At 41.4% G+C, this 16,841-nt stretch overlaps 1 protein-coding gene across 3 annotated transcripts in view; it reads right to left on the bottom strand.

Moving 5' to 3' along the window:
• The window catches only part of UGGT1 (UDP-glucose glycoprotein glucosyltransferase 1), a 100,915-nt gene extending 89,366 nt beyond the window's left edge, over window positions 1–11,549 (bottom strand). For 2 of the 3 annotated variants that reach the window (XM_072613479.1, XM_072613480.1), the window contains exon 1: window positions 4,584–4,838. In XM_072613479.1, coding sequence (XP_072469580.1) covers window positions 4,584–4,791 — 208 coding nt within the window. In that variant the 5' untranslated portion in view covers window positions 4,792–4,838. Of the gene's footprint in view, window positions 1–4,583; window positions 4,839–11,295 lie in introns of those variants that run through there. The other variant, XM_072613481.1, reaches the window with a different exon arrangement.
• Window positions 11,550–16,841: the final 5,292 nt, after the last annotated feature.

Raw genomic sequence — 16,841 nt, 5'->3', positions numbered from 1 at the left:
TTATCTATCATTTTAATTTTGATAACGATGGAAAAACAAGGCTAAAATAAACAAAAATTTTAATGAATAGATCTACAGTGGTGGAATAAAAGAAGTAAACTTTAGAGACAGAAGGGCTATTAATAACAGTCTAGTCCAACCTCTTCATTTTACAACAAAAATAACAAGAAACAAACTTAGGAAAACTATTTGCAGAAGGCAAGAAATATATAGTCAGAGGATTAGAAAACAGGTACAATGAATCTCAGGCAGGTTTCATTATATCATGGCATCCTAGTAGAAAGTATGCAGAGATTTTAAGAAGGTAATATTCCTGGATTATTCTTGCTACAATTTCCCCTACTCTAAAGAGCTTCATTATTAGGTAAGAGTTTACTAATAGCACCCTAGTCAACATTCCCCATACAATGTGTATCTTCATGGTCGTAAAATAATTCACTCAATTATAAAAGTTCAAAGGAAAACTAGTAAATAGTCATGACGATATATGAGATGCATTATGGCATTCTTTCTTGGTCTAGTGACATGAGATAAGTATAGTCAGAACTAAATCTCCTAATCCAGAAACTTGACTATGGTACACATAGCAAAATTATTTTTACACATGGATGACGTGACTTCAGACAAACATTGGTTATGACCTCACTCTCTCAACAGTTACATTTTGTTAATATCCTACTTCAAGTGGCAGCCATCTAATAAATATTCAGTTATAAAATATATATATATATATATATATATATATATATATATATATATATATAAAATAACTAAACTAAATTCTACAAAAACAAAACCAAATTCTACAAAATGAAGATGGGAAGCTTAAGTAAAAATCTAATACTACAATGCAATAAATTCAAAATTAGTATTTTCATTAGGAGCTTAATATTTTAATTTCTTAGCATTCATTGCCCCATTTTTTTAAAATGGTGAATGGCATGTATTGTTTTATTATTTTTTCTTTCTAAAATAACTTTATAACACTCTCATGAAATGGCCAAAGATAATCTGAGATTTTGAAAAATCTGGGCTAGCAATCACTGTAACAGATAGAATCTGAAAAAAAAAAATACACAAAAGAAACTGAAAAAAGACAGTGCTCACAGAATTAGATGTCTGAAAACAAAACCCAAGAGAAAGTGAAAGGATAAAACAGCACTACAAAAAACTGTTTAAATAAAAGTTTATCAATTTTACTTGATTTAAAGAATATATATCTCCTCCAAAGTGTATTTTTCCACTGATATTTCCTCAGACAGAAACAAATATCATGATTTCAAAATACACTCCTTATGACAAAAAAAAAAAAAAAAAAGCAATTTCCCAAATGTCACTATTAATTCAAAAGCAATAGCTACATCATTTATCCTTTTGGAGCTTCTCTTGGTATAAGATGAGAGTAGCTAGTCTAAACCTAATTTCTGCCACACTGCAATGTAGTTTTCCCAGGAGATTTCATCAAATAATGAGTCCTTACTCTTGTAATTGGGGGGGCGGGGGGGGGGGAGGAGGGTCCTTCTGGTTTCTCAAACATTAGGCTATTAGGTTCACTTGCTTCTGAAAATTATATTCTGTAATTCTGCTAAGATTATTTCAATGAATTTTAGTTGACTCTCTAGGGTTCTCAAAGTACACTATCACATCATCTGCAAAAAACCAGTAATTGTTTCTTCTTCACCTGTGCTTATTCTCTTAAGTAGGTTTTCTTGCAGTGCTATACCTAGCATTACTAGCACTGTGTCAAAGAGCAATAACAATAGACATATTTGCTTTGCCACTGATCTTACTGAAAAGATCTCTAGCTTAGATCTAATTCAACAAACATTTATGAAGCATCTACTATGTGCCAGGCACTGTGGTAAGTGCTGGAGATACAAAAAGAGGCAAAAGGCTGCCTCTGCTTTCAAGGACCTTACAATCTAATAAGGGAGTCAATGTGCAAACAAATATATGCAAAGTAAGCCATGTACTTTGGAGTAGCTAGGTTAGTACAGTGTGGATGGAGTGTCAGACCTAGAGTCAGGAAGACCTAAGTTAAATATGCCCTTAGAAACTGTCTAGCTGTGTGATCCTGGGCAAATCACTCAACCCTGTTTCTGTCAGTTTCCTCATCTGTAAAATGAGCTGGAGAAAGAAAAGGCAAAGCAGTATCTTTGAGAAGAAAACCCTAAATGTAGTCACAAAGAGTTGGATACAACTGAAATGAATGAACCACAAAAAAGCTACATACAGGATAAATATGAAATATTTTAAAACAGGAAAACACTGGAAATAAGAGGGGTGGGGGAAGGTTTCCTGTAGAAGGTAGGATTTTAGTTGGCCCTTAAAGGAAGCCAGGAAGGTCAATAGTCGGAACAGAAAAGGGAGAGCATTCTAGACATAGGAAACAGCCAAACGGAATGCCCAGGAATAAGAGATGAAAGTATCTTTTTTTGTAGAATGGCCAGGAGGCCAGTATCACTGCAATGAAGAGGAAGTGTTGGGAAGTAAGGTGTAACAAGACTGGAAAGGAGGGAGCTAAGCTATGAAGGTTTTTGAATGCTAGAGCATTTCACATTTGCCTCTAGAAGAAATAAGAAGTCACTGGATCTCATGGGGTATGGGGCAGGGATGACATGATCAGATTTTCTCTTTGGGAAAATCACTTTAGTGGCTGAATGGAGGATGGATTGGAATGGGGAAAGATTTGAGACAAGCAGATCATGTTTGTAGGCAGAAGGAAAGGAAATACACACACATATAACCTATAGCAAATTGCTTACTATTTTAGGAAGAAGAGGGAGAGGTAAGGAGGAAGAAAATTTGGAATTCAAAATTTTATAAAAATGAATGCTAAAAATTGTTTTTATACATAATTGGAAAAAATAAAGTACTATTTTAAAAAAGGAAATAAGTGAAAGAGTGGTGAGGACACAGAAAACAATCCATTGGAGGTGATGGAATAGAACAAGATCACTTAAACAAGAAAAGGGGTTAGCTTTGGTAAGGAGATCACTTCATCATGTGAAACAGGAATGAAGAAGAGAGTAGCAGAAGCCATCTAAGTAAAAGAAAATGGAGTTAATAGTGAATGGCCTCAATTTTTTCTGTAAAACATGAGAAAAGGTTCACAGCTGAGAGAGTGGGGGAATGGGGAACCATGGGAGGTTTGAGGAGGGATGAAAAGGTTTAGAAGAGGTGTTGAGTAGAGTGGGATAGTGAGTTGATAAAGAAGACACAGAAGACTTACCTAGCAGCAGTGAGGACCTAATTGAGATAATATAACATAAATTTATACTGGACCTAGTCAGAACAGTATGTGATTTCACCCACTTTCATTTAGCAGCATATGTGCAGGCAAGAAAGCAACAGTGGGAGTGATCCAACGCTGAGGTCTGGTTGGGCATAATCTGAGATATGATAAGGGGGCTAGGGACTCAAGAGAACAAGAGAGCGTAGAGTTGAATTAGTTCACCAAGGGCTCACGATGAGGAAAAGCAGAGAAAGTGGCTAGTGCAGGAGATGGCCCAGGAGAGAAATGAGGACTCAAGGGACTGGAGATCACAGTATGAAAGAAGAGTAGGATTATATAAGAGGAGAGAGGAATGAGAGGAAGGGAGGGAGAAAGAGGGTGGGAAATAGGGGGAGAGAGAGAGATTGAGAGAGAAGTGTGAAAAGCCAATGGATTATGGTAGGATAAGAAATTTCAGAATTCCTAAAAGTGGACTGAGTGATGACAAGATCAAGGGAAGGAATAACCATCTTTGTGTGTGGCTGATATGAGGTAGAAGATTAGCTCATAGGAGGTGAGTAGGTTGAGGAACTGAGTGGTTAGTATATTTGAGGGAAAAATCAATATCTATGCTGAAGTTCCATGAGGCCAGAACTGAGAAGCAGAAGAAAATTGTATAGAACTGACTGAGGAAGGAAGGAGAGTGATCTGGAGGTCTGTAAACAACAGCTACAAGGATTTTGATTGGGTGGTAAATATGGACCTCAAAGGAAGAAAGGTTACTAGGTGATGTCAACTGGTTGTTTGTTGTCCTTCGTCTTTGAAGAAGACCAAAATGACATCATCATTGTAAAGTGAAATTTCAGTGTGTCTGACTGTGGCTGATCAGACCAATGCGAGCTCAGAATGCTCTACCCCAGGTTGGGAACAGATAGTCCATATGGGTGTGTCTGCCCTTCCTTGCCAGAAGAAGACCATGCCATCAGAGAAATAATGACAAGACTTGCACTTGACTTTGTTTTGAGTGAGGGAGGGCTGTACAGGTCACCAGCCTCACTTCTCCTCCGGAGCCATCTGAATCCAGTGACCCAATATTCATCAGGATGACTGGAGATGACCCAAGATGGGGCAATTGGGGTTAAGTGACTTGCACAAGGTCACACAGCTAGTCAGTGTCAAGTGTCTGAGGTGAGATTTGAACTCAGGTCCTCCTGACTCCTGTACTGGTGGTCTATCCACTGTACCACCTTGCTGCCCTAAGAATGTCCTCAGCTGTCCGTATGAATATTTGGGGTGGATATTCTAAATTTGCGCATCCTGCATTTACTTTGTGCTATCTCAATTCTGCTTTGCTCAAAGAGTACAGTACCTTTTCTTATGTGGGCACGCCATGCTGAGTAGTCCTGTGCCAGTGTCTCCCATGTTGCACAGTCAAATCCAAAGTTCTTGAAAGACCTTGAGAGCATCCTTATATCGTTTCTTTTGGCCACGTGATCACCTGCCCCATGCGAGTTCTCCATAAAAATAGTCTTTTTGGCAAGCAGACATTTTGCATTCAAACAACGTGACCAGCCCATGGGAGTTGCACCCTCTGAAGCATAGTTTGAATACTTGGCAGTTCAGCTCAAGCAAAGACTTCAGTGTCTGGTACCTTATCCTGCCAGGTGATCCTCAGAATCTTCCTAAGACAGTGCAAATGGAAATGATTCAGTTTCCTGGCATGGCACTGGTAGACCATCCATGTTTCACAAGCATATAACAATAAGGGCAGCACAACAACTCTGTAGAGCTTCAGTTTGGTAGTCAGTCTAATACCTCTTCTCTCTCAAACCTTTCTTCAGAGCCTCCCAAACACTGAGCTAGCTCTGGCAACGCACGCATCAACCTCATTGTCAATGTGTACCTCCCTGCAAAGTACACTACATAGGCAAATGAACTTATCCACAACACTCAAAACTTCTCCATTTATTGTAACTGATGGTTCCACGCATGGATGGTGTGGTGGTGGCTGATAGAGCACCTGTGTTTTTTTGGTGTTAATTATTAGGTCAAAATTAACACAGGCAGCAGAGAATTGATCCGTACTTTGTTGCACCTCAACTTCAGAGGCTGCATTAAGTGCACAATCAACCGCAAACAGAAAATCATGCACCATCACTCCCTCCACTTTGGTCTTGGCTTGTAACCTTTTCAAATTGAAGAACTTAACATCAAAAAGGTAGTTGACCTTGAAGCCGTGTGCATCCTCAATGAAAGCATTTGTCAACCTGGCTGAAAACATCATGCTAAAAAGTATGGGAGCAAGCACACAGCCCTGTTTCACTCCACTGGTGACTGGGGAGGCATGAAAGCTTTGTCCATTATCCAGAACCTGGACAAACATGCCATCATGAAATTAACGTACAATATTGATGAACTTCTCCAGGCAACCAAATTTTGACATAATTTTCCATAAGCCCTCAAGACTAACAGTATCAAAGGCCTTGGTCAGATCTACAAATGTTGTGTACAAACTTCTGTTCTGCTCCTGGCATTTCTCCTAGAGTTGTCGGGCAACAAACACCATATTGACTGTTCCTCAGCCCTTTCTGAAGCCACACTGGTTCTCAGGTATATGACCCTCTTCCAGGTGAAGGATGAGTCTATTAAGGAGGACTCTAGCAAGAACTGTGCCAGCAATGACTAAGAAAGAGATGCCCCTGTGATTGTCGTAGGATAATCTATTCCCTTTACCTTTATAGAGATGGACAATGGAGGCATCCTTGAATTCCTGGGGGATAACCTCTTCTTGCCATGTAACCTGGAAAATTTCAGTCAGCTTTTGGATGAGCAATGGTCCCCCTATCTTGTAAATCTCAGCTGGAATAGAATCAGCACCAGGTGCTCAAACCTCTTCTTCAGTTGGAAGTTCAGCTAAGGAGGGATTGACTTCAACTGAGGTAAATGGTCAATGGCCTCGGCATTGACTGATGATGGTCTGTTGGGAACACTATGGAAGTGTTCAGCCCATCTCTCTAGGATCATGTCCTTATCACTAATCAATGTGGCTCCATCAGCACTGAGTAGTTGTGATGCACCATAGTTTTTTGGTCCACAAATAGCTTTCAGGGAATCATAAAAGTGCTTTGGATTGTTACTATCAGCATAAAACTGAATTTCATCTGCCTTCTTACTGAGCCAGAAATCTTGCATCTCTCTAAGCTTTGCTTGTACTTTGCTCCTGATGAAATTAAATGCTGCCTTCTTAAAAGTGGATGAACTATCCTGCCGATAAATCCTGTGGAGTTCTCATTTTTCATTTAGCAGCTTCTGAATTTCTCCATCATTTTCATCAAACCAGTCTTGGTGTTTGCGAGTGTTCTGACCCAGATGAGCAAATGCAGGGCTGTACACCAAATCTCTGAGAGCTGCCCACTCCTTTTCTGCTCCACTGTTGCCAACTGTGCATTGGCTCAACTTTCCCTCCAAGTCAACAACAAACTGTTCATTCTCAGAGAAGAGCTCTAATTTGCTGACATTAATTCTTCTGGTAGTCATTCTGCCTTGGGGGGTGGCACTTTTGATGAATGCAAATATTTAGCTTGGAAAGGATAAGTCTATGATCAGTCCAACACTCTGCACCACACATTGCCTTTGTCACTCTCACATCTTGTCTATCTCTTCTCCTTGCAATCACATAATCTATTAGATGTTAGTGTTTGCTGCGAGGGTGCACTCATGAAGTTTTATTGCATTTAGGTAAATGGAAGACAGTGTTGGTGATGAGAAGGTCACGCGTTGCACAAGTCTTCAGCAGTAAATGACCATTGCTGTTGCTGTTTCCAACTCCACTCCTCCCTAGTACTCCCTGCCAAGTCTGGTAGTCTGGGCCTACTCTAGCATTAAAGTCACCCAGAATTATAAGCTTGTCCTCTTATGGCACATTGAGGATAAGGGTTTCTAGGTCTTCATAAAATTTTTCTTTGACTTCATCAGGGTTTGCCATGATAGGAGTATAGGCACTGATGACACTGGGACGGTGTTTTCCTGCGAGTGACAATAGCATTGTCATGAGCCTGTCATTCAATCAATAAAAGCTAGTAGATAGAATGAGTGGAAAAAGAATAAATTTAAGATGAAAGGAAGTTTGTTGCCTATGGAACAGGCAGGTATTCCAGAGAGCATGACAGAAGGATTGGATGGAGTTAGGATAAAACTTTGGTGCAAAAGTGTTGAGGAAGGTGGAAGTGAAAATATCAGGTTGTAGGGAAGGTAGAGTAGGATTTGGATAATGATCTACAGGAATTCAGAGTTACTGGCATGTCAAGGGTATGACCTGGTGTGAAAATGTTCATCATTAAATGGAGAACACACAGGTACAGCAGGAGGTAGGAGGCTTGAAGTCAAAGGGAGGGTTGCTTTTCCTTGCACTGGAGATTCTCCACATTCTATTAAGAAACTGGGCTGGCAGCAGGGGAAGGAAAATACCTTGAACTGGTACAAATTTTAAAGTGGTTGACTTAGAAGGTCATTGTTTTAGATACGTACTATTTACCATGTTAAGGAAAGGTCCATTTATTTCTTGCTTCCTAATATTTTTAGCAGAAATAAGTGCTGTATTTTATCAAAGGCTTTTTTCTTTTTCCACATCTACTGATACAATCATAATTTTATTATTCTTGTTTTTTATGTAGTCAATTATGTCATTAATACATGACAAATTTATATGTCCTAAAATAAAAACATAACTAGCTTAAATGAAACCAGAAAGATTACACTATAATTAGAGGTTGTAAACAGTGACATTATACCATTTGCTTGAAGATTCAATTCAACAAAGGACAAGGTACTTACCATGTACAAGGCTTTGTGGTAGGCCTGGAATAATGGGGAAGAAACAATAGCCCAGAAATGAAAGTCTGGAAATGTAACCTTAAAAAGTTGGTACAATACTCTGATGAGACTAAAGAAAAAAGAAAAGGACCTATATGTACAAAAATATTTAAAGCAGATCTTTTTGAAGTGGCAAAGAATTGGAAACCAAAGCAATGTCCATCTATTAGGGAACAGCTAAATAAGTTACAAAACAAGAACGTGATGGAATTAAGAAACGATGAAGGGAATGGTTTCAGAAAAATCTGGTTTAAGTCTCATATGAACTGATCCAAAGTGAGGTGAGCAGAATGAGAACAATTTACATAGTAATAGCAATACTGTAAAGATAATCACCTGGAAAAGAAGATCCAGAACAATTCCAAAGGACTCATGATGAGAAATGCTGTCTACCTCCAGATAGAAAACTGATGAACTCAGTGCAGACTGAGATGTATATTTTTCCTCTTTCTTTTTGTCTTTTTTTTTCCTTTTTCCTGAGCATAGTTAACATAGAAATGCTTTCCCACAACTTTGTATGTAGAATGGGTGTTGTATTTCTTGCATTCTCAGTGGTTGGGGGAGAGGGGAGAGGAAAGAACAGAATTCAGAACTGAAAATAAAATTGAATTTTTAAAGTCAATATATACTAATGAGGAAGCTGAAAGTCCTAAGGTGGTTACCATCACTGGCACTCAGATCCTTTTAGAGTACTCATGGGTTCAGAAAGGGTAAAAGAAGCCCAAGTTGTGCTAACTGAGAAAATAGTTGGAGAAAATGGGGAAAACAAATTTGGACTAAAAAAACTAAAAGATGGGCGATTATAACTGACATCGAGGGGTCAAATGAGACAGACAATCTATGGAAATTTTTAAAAGGAAGTTCAAGCTAGGACTTGGTATAGTGGGAGGGGGAAGGGGAATGGAAATGGGATAAACTATTAAGAAAGCATGGAGACTGGGGTTAGGGGGAAAATATGAGGGTAGTGAAAAATGGACAGCTTTTTGGAATAAAATTGTATTAATGCTTTAAATTTGTGCCATACTGAACGAAGAAAATAAATCTACATATCAATAATTTATCTATTCTATATACAGAAACCCTGGTACTACAATAAAAACAGTCCATATGCTTTAAGGAAGTAAGATAGGAAGAGGGGAGGGGGGAAAAGAAATGAATAGAAAAGGTATGAATTATAGAGTATCAGTTCTCAGAGGAGAGACTGCCCCACTCTTGATTCTCCAACAAAAAGTCAGCAAAAATCTGTTAGAGGAGAGATGGAAAGGGAAAGTTGCTACTATCACAGAAGACACACATACAGTTAAAAGCTTGGCAAAAACAAACCAAAAAAGAAAAAAACAGGTAGCCTACTAAGTAATTTTTTTTCCTCTCAAAAGCTCTTGAAGTATAGGTGACAAGTGCAATCTTAGAAACATAAAGCTTTCTTGTCAATCAATAACTTGCAATTTGACACAGCAGAATTGAGAACACTACAGTGGTATGGCCTCCTAAATGCAAAGCAGTAACAAATTCTGGGCCTAGCCAGATCACTTTTATCAGTTTTATATAAACAGCTATTTAACATTAATAATATGTGGAGTGCTTTGAATTTCTAGAAAAATGTAAGTATAAAAATTTAATAGTACAATTATGGTGAATTTTATTTAAACAGTAGAGCCAAATCATACAGATACAACTTAGTTTCATTGTATTAAATAGGTTTTAACATAGATGAAGGAAGCCAAATGAAGAAAGAGAAAGCTATAGTGAGGGTTACCATAATTTTGGTTTTCTGAGAATAAAAATGGCATCTGTTTTGTTGGAGAATCAGAATAACGGGCAACAACCATTTATTAAGATGTCTTAACAATTTCAACGAAAAACGAAAGTTACATGCTTTGCACTTCTACAAACATATATTAACAGCCACTGAAAATAAGACTCAATTGCTGTACAAAGTGCTGCTTGTTTAGCGTAACTGACTACTGGTGGTACTATGCATTAAGAGGAATTCTAAAGACTGTGCAAGCAGAATGGGAAGTGCAATCATCATGCAACTGCAGGCCTTCAAAAATTCTTTATGAAAAGTTGACACTTTTTACAAGGCCATTCTGAGATCAAAACTGCAACACTCCTGTTATAAGAATGAAAATCTCCCTTTGTGTCTGAACTTATGAAATAATAATATGGAACTTGAGATAACAGAAAAGCTATGCTAACCTCCAAACTTGGCAAAAGATGCAAAATGCGATTAAGTTTATATCTGAACCAACAGACAAGACCAGATCACAGAAATGACTACCTTTGGCAGCGCAAACCTTGAGCCTCTGCCAGGTCATTGCAATATGAAAACGAAACCTCATTATCCAGCATCTGGCTAACAAACTACGGGATTAAAGAAACAATATGCATGCCCTGTTTTTATTTAAGGCCTCATCAATTCCAAAGGTTAGAGACCTTTTCAAGTCCTGCCCTCAAACCTCTGGTATTCGCTGTTTGCTTACATAAAGTGTGGTCTAAAATAAAGTAGGGAAGGGGATAGATCAGGAAAGTCTGAATTCAAACTGTGACTCGGACCCTTGTCTGGGTGACACGGGAAAAGTCACTTAACCTCTCTCAGCCTCAGTTTACTTATCTGTACAACGGGGACAGTAACAGCCCGCACCTCACAGGCTTGTTATCAAGTTCAGAGGCAACAACACCGGCAAGTGCTCTGCAACCCTTAAAGAGCTAGAGAAATGTCAGCCAACAGCTTTCCCCACTTTTGTACTTTTATCGTACTTTCAACAGTGGACATCAAACAAAGCTCCCTCAAAGGGCTTGCGATGTTAAACACTCGATGTTAACAGCGAACAACTAACTTAAACACAGTACTGAGGTGGCTCGAAACATTTCCCCGGAAAGCTTGCCCTCCGGCCAGAACTGGAGAAGAGCCGGGAAGCCATCACCAACTCCACCTCACAACTGGGTAAACTGAGGCACGGAGCCGGCACAGGCTCAAGGTGACCCAGCAGACTCCGCCCGCCGCCTGGGGAGCACGTGCACGGACGCTCCGGCGGGCTCCCTCCGCGACGCCCATTCTGCGGAGATCAGAAACTGAGGCCAGCAGCCGGGCCGCCCAAGTCGCCGGCCCTGCCCCGGCCCGCAGGCCTCGCTCCCCGCTCCTCGCCCAGCCCCCTCCCGATCGGCCGCGGCCCTCGCATCGCCTCCCACCCGCCCTCCCCACGTACCTGTCAGCCGGCGCGCAACTGCGGCACCGCAGCCGCCTCCTGCCCTCCTCCTGTCCATCCCGGAGCCGGACTCACGCTCCGCCCGCGACCACGACGGCGCTGGGGGGGCGGGAGCTGCTGCGGCTGCCGCTCCAGTGAGCGGCTGACACGCTCCGCTCCGCTCCCGTCCTGTCCCGCCCCACTCTGCCCCGGCCAGCCGCACCGGCTGCTCTCTGAGACCGGCCTCACACGGCAGCTAACAGCCCGGGTCGCCGACCACCTAAACTTCCGCTTCCGCGTGTCCGGAAGACTTCCGGCCATCGAGTGACAGCACGGGGCCCAAGGTTGCCAGAGCGTCGCTCGGCCGCCATCTTCCATCCGGGAACGTTCGCGCCCTTTATCCGCTTCTGAGCCCCGCAGGCGGCTTCACTCTGGCCGCAGAGGTCCTGGGCTCGCCTTCTCTGCGTCTGCACGGCTGTGGCCTCCCTTCCCCCCACCGGCCTGTGTGTGGAGATCGGCTCCCCTTGCGAGATTTCGCCGCGTTTTCTGGCCCGAGCAGAGCGACGGAAGGGATAAGGGTGCCCGGCCTCGGAGCCCACCCCAGCCGCCGGCCTCCCCTCCCTGCCCGGCCGCTCCTCGGTCAGCCCGGCCCCCGGGGCTAGAGTTTGCTGGGCTTTATAGTTAACTCATCTAAGAGTGGGATAGTGGAAGCACCTGCCTCCCAAGGTCATTGAGGATTAAATGAAGCGTTTGTGCCAAGCACGGTGCCAACTGCTGTGGATACAAAGCAAGGCAAAAAGCGTGATCCCTGCCCTCCCCCAATGGGGGAGACGACCCGCCTACCGCCACGTCCAAAGAGGATAAAAGAGGGCTACCTTCAGAAGGGAGGCACCGAGATTGAAGGAGGACGGGGAGAGGCGCCTTGCAGAAAGTGGGGCTCCAGCAGAGGCTTGAGAAGCCGGGGGTCAGGCTGTGAAAACTCAGGCGATCCGGAGACCCTGCCAACTGTAAAGTGCTTTATAAAGGCTCTCCTTATTATCATCATCAGTGTGAAAGAAAGCTTCCATCCCAGTTGCCTGATTGGCAGTTGTCTTGGCCAAAGTTAAATGCACTGACGCGGCTTTGTTTTTAACCTGGGAGCTTTCTCACAGCCAGTCTAGGGTGAAATAAGTATTTCTGAGCACAAAAGGGAGACGGAGTGGCATTCTTCTGACAGTTATGTCATGGAGAAGGTTGATAGTGTGCTCTTTTAGGTGAAGAAAGTTAAAGCTAGTTAAATACAGCCAAACCGAAGAGCTAAGTCAGGAGTAGAGGACTTGGTAATGACATAGGGCTCTCCTCACAGTAAGAGTTTGATAGAAGTAATGTCACAGATCCTCATCTTCCAAAGTAAAACTGAGGGCCAGGGATAAAAATTTATTTGCCCAGGGCACTAAGAGAACCAGGGCTAAGTATAGTCCCATTTCCCTTTAACCAGCATTTAAGAAACTTACCAGCCTAGAATGAAAGGGAAGACAAACAAAAGCAATGAATAGGAAATGGCCGTGAGAGCTGATGATCATTTAATGTAAATTTAATAACCTCAATAAGGTCCAGAACCTGAATTAACCAACCAGAAGAAGCCTGGACCAAACAGCTTCTTTGTTCTCTCTTCCTGTTTGAAGTCAACAGGGCCAGATGGGGCTGACTAAAGAGCATTCTTTATGAGACCCTTAACCCCAGATACTATCTTGAATAATGGGATTTTTTCCATATCTTAATATTTTCTGGACATATACTATGTTATGGCATGTTAATGATAAATCATGGGTCGTAATTTCAATTGACATTTTGCCAACTCACTTATTGCTTTTACCACCTATTCAATTAAGAAAATTCCTTTCTCATAAAATGGTTAATCATATTATGGGAATCATAAATTTAAGTGACATAGACATGCTGAGTTGGGAATTGCCCTAAAACATATGATTAGTCATTCTTGTATCAGACAGAAGTTTCCTTCTGGCTCCATGATCATGTATCTGCTAGCTCTAATGGAATAAACAAGATGAATTTATATATCACCAAGCCTGTTTGCCTCTTTCAATCAAACAGCATAAAAATAAGCAATAAAGATTGAGAGAAGGGGTCAGTCCTTATGATGTGTTTTGGGGTACTAGGAACTGGGAGATGCAAGGGTATAGGACAGGTCTCCCTCCAAAGAATTTGACCACTCAAGCCTTCCTCCAATGAGGGTAGTGAGGTTTTATTATACACAGATGGGCAGCGAGATTTTCAGTAAATGTGCAGTATTTGTGACAGCAATACAAGCGAGCAAGATTCCTACTGAATCTGTAAAATTTAATGAGGGTAAGATTGATATGTGTACACAGTAGAAGACTATGGGAAGGTCTGGATGGAATCAAGGAGTAGCAAGTAGCCTGGAGTGGACCAGGTACGGACAATGAAAGGAATTAAATGGTAGGGCCATAATGAAAGGACAGTTAAAAGGTGAATACCAGGGACTGGGTTTGATGGGGTGCTTGGGTGCATGTGCTTGGACCCCAGTCCTAAAATCACATTTCTCCCTAGCCTCAAAACACTGTCCCAAGCAGTTTCTCCCTATCCCAAGAACAACCTGCCCAGTTATCTCCCTGCTACAGTAGCCAGTTGCACCTATAGAACTTATTAGTGTGAACCAGCTGTGTACTGGCTGAACTGGCTGTGCACTGGGTTATAGTGACATTTACTACTCACTGACCAATCATATGAATCCTAGATTTAGACATACATATACTCCCTTACATTTATCTTGTCTGACAAGACATTAATGAGAGCAGCCTAGTATTCCTTAGTCAGTCTTGATTGTTAGTTGACTTAGTGACATTTCAGGCCTAAAACCACACCTCCATGTACCCTGCCCTGGGGCTATTTCCCAATGAACTCTGGGTAAAATACCTGCACAGTCCATACTAAAAGTGCATGTTCCTTTAAGAACTAATCACTCCTTAACCAGTCCCCAATCCTACCCTGAATTACCTAATTAGCATATTTGGCACATATTTTACTATAGAATATCCTATATAAACTTTGCCTGTACGCCTATAGGGTTACAGGTTCTCTAAGAACTCTTGCCCACTGAAAAGCTGTTACCACCCTGACCTTAACAATGTTTGAGTCCATGAATTCTTTTCCAGATGGCTCACGAAGGGAACTACAGTCTTGGGATTCCTGTACCTCTATGTCTCCAGCCCTCATTAGGTTCAGGGTCTCTGTTACTAAAATGTATGAGAAAGTTCAAGAACTGAAGGACTTCCTCTTCTGGGGGCTCAGGTTCCATCACCCATCACTGGGGGTTTGGGACACACACACACACACACACACACACACACACACACACACACACACACACTGGGACAGGAAAGAAACTAAAATAGCTTAGTCCGAGAATCACATTCTATGTTGTTATTGAGTCATTTCAGTTGTGTCCAACTTGCCAAAGATACTAGAGTGGTTTAGCCATTTCCTTCTCCAGCTCATTTTATAGATAAGGAACTGAGGCAAACATGGTTAAGTGACTTGCCCAGGGTCACACTGCTACTAAATAAGGCCACATTTGAACTCAGGTCCTAACTCCAGGGCTCTATCCACTGCACCCCCTAGCTGCCTCACTAGATTTTATAGTTCCCTCCAAAAAGAACCTGGTTTGTTCATTGTAAGTTTTTAATAGAACCAGGACCAGAATTCAGTTCTCCTAACGTTATAAGCCAATTCTTGCTCCACTGATGCTTAAGGAAAGGATTGTGAAAGATGCAACCACCTTCTGGTTAAGTGATGTAATCAAAACAATCTAGACTGAAAAGCAGCTTATCTGAGCTAGCAATATTTTCCTATGGAACCCCAGTGGAAAATGAGGAAAATCATTGAGTGGTCACTTGAGTTGTATAATAAAGTAGAAGAGGAACAGTGAAAAAAATGTATCTATTAACTTATGAAAAATAATTATGAGAACGTAAGATCCTCTACCAAGAGACATCTTATTCAGTGAGTTAAAATGATTTTTTGGGTGCCTGAATGCATAGTAAGCCCTTAATGTTTATTGAGTGACAACTAAGCAGTAGAACTAAATTTAGATCTAATCATGAAAAAAAGTGATGAAAAAAGAAAAGGAAGAGGTGAAGTACAGCAGTTAGGCAGACAAATTGAAGGAAAATAGGAATGAATAAACCCAAAGGTAATTTAAAAATGTAATCAGTAGACAAGTCTGAGGTTTGTGAAAGATTGCTAAGACTTGTTCTCCACAACATTGTTTTGCTTTAGTTCCCCTTTTTCCCTTAGTACTGGCCATGTTAGGAGAACTACCCAAAAGAAAACTTTTGAGACTTTGCCCTTCTAGAAGGGAAAAGAAAGCCCTAGGATTTCTGTTTTATCTTCTTCTGGACCCTTTTGTTTAATTTGTTTTTACTTACTTTCCCTTTTCCCCCTTTAGTACAGCCAGTGCCTGGAGGACTGTAAAAACCCAAGAAAGATTTGCACTCTTAGTTCAGGTTTGATGTTGAGATGAAATAAGGAAGATGACCAGGAAGCTGTCTCATTGAAACTGAGGTCAATAAAATCCCAGGGACAATTTGTCTTCTTTTAGGTAAAGTTTTCCCGAAAAATTGTGTCAGTAAAACACTGTTCTAGAAGGACCTTGCCACAAAATTGTATGTGGTAAAATCTGGTCATCTGTGACCATAAAAAGTTTCAGCTATATAGAGTCCTTTGCCTACATGCAAGTCATCACACTCTAATTAAGGGAAGCATTCCAGATGCACACAGTTTCTTCATGTCCCAGATAAAATCCCACACTCTACAGGAAACCCTTCCCAGACTTCCTTAATTCTACTACCTTCCCTCTGTTGATTGTTTCCTATTCTGTGTACAGCTTTGCTTATATATGTTTATGTGCTTCTTATCTTCCCCCATTAGATTATGAACTCCTTGAGAATAAGGACTGTAAAAAGGGACATTATGGTATCTTGTTTTGCTTCTACAAATGTTCTTGAAAAATAGTAAAACTCTTAGGCTGATGGGAGCTTGTGATAAGATAAACATGCATAACCTATTTTGTAAGGACGATGTGTGAGTGTATCTTGGCTTCAGGGGGAAACTAGAAGGATGGGGGTGTGACAAACAGCTCAGAACCTAGAGGTTGTATCCAAGTCACATGTATCCTCGCTACCATGCCTATGTAATCTGCATTAGGAGGGAATGTAGGGAAATAAAGTGAGGAATTTGAAGTAACCATAACTCAAACAGGAAGGACAGAACTGTGTAGCTTCACTCCTGCTTCTGTGTCAGTGGGGGGTTCCTAATGAGCACCACACCTGCTTCCTCTGGAGAAGGGTAATAAATGTCTTCCTCTGCCCGCTCTGTCTCTGAATTCTTTCAGAGAGAATGGGTCTATAGCATGGGTCTTCCAGAGGGCACTCTGGGAAGGGAAGCAATGGGCAGCAGCCGCTCTTCCTGAGCTTGGGCTAACTCCTTCCCCTTGCCTGGGAAGTCTTGTGATCCCCAAACCACATTTCTCATAGACACTTACTTTT

This window comes from Notamacropus eugenii, chromosome 5 (genome assembly GCF_028372415.1).
Source record: "Notamacropus eugenii isolate mMacEug1 chromosome 5, mMacEug1.pri_v2, whole genome shotgun sequence".
Lineage (NCBI taxonomy): Eukaryota > Metazoa > Chordata > Mammalia > Diprotodontia > Macropodidae > Notamacropus > Notamacropus eugenii.
The sequence above is the reverse complement of the archived record's forward strand: the minus strand, read 5'-3'. Positions and strand labels throughout refer to the sequence as shown.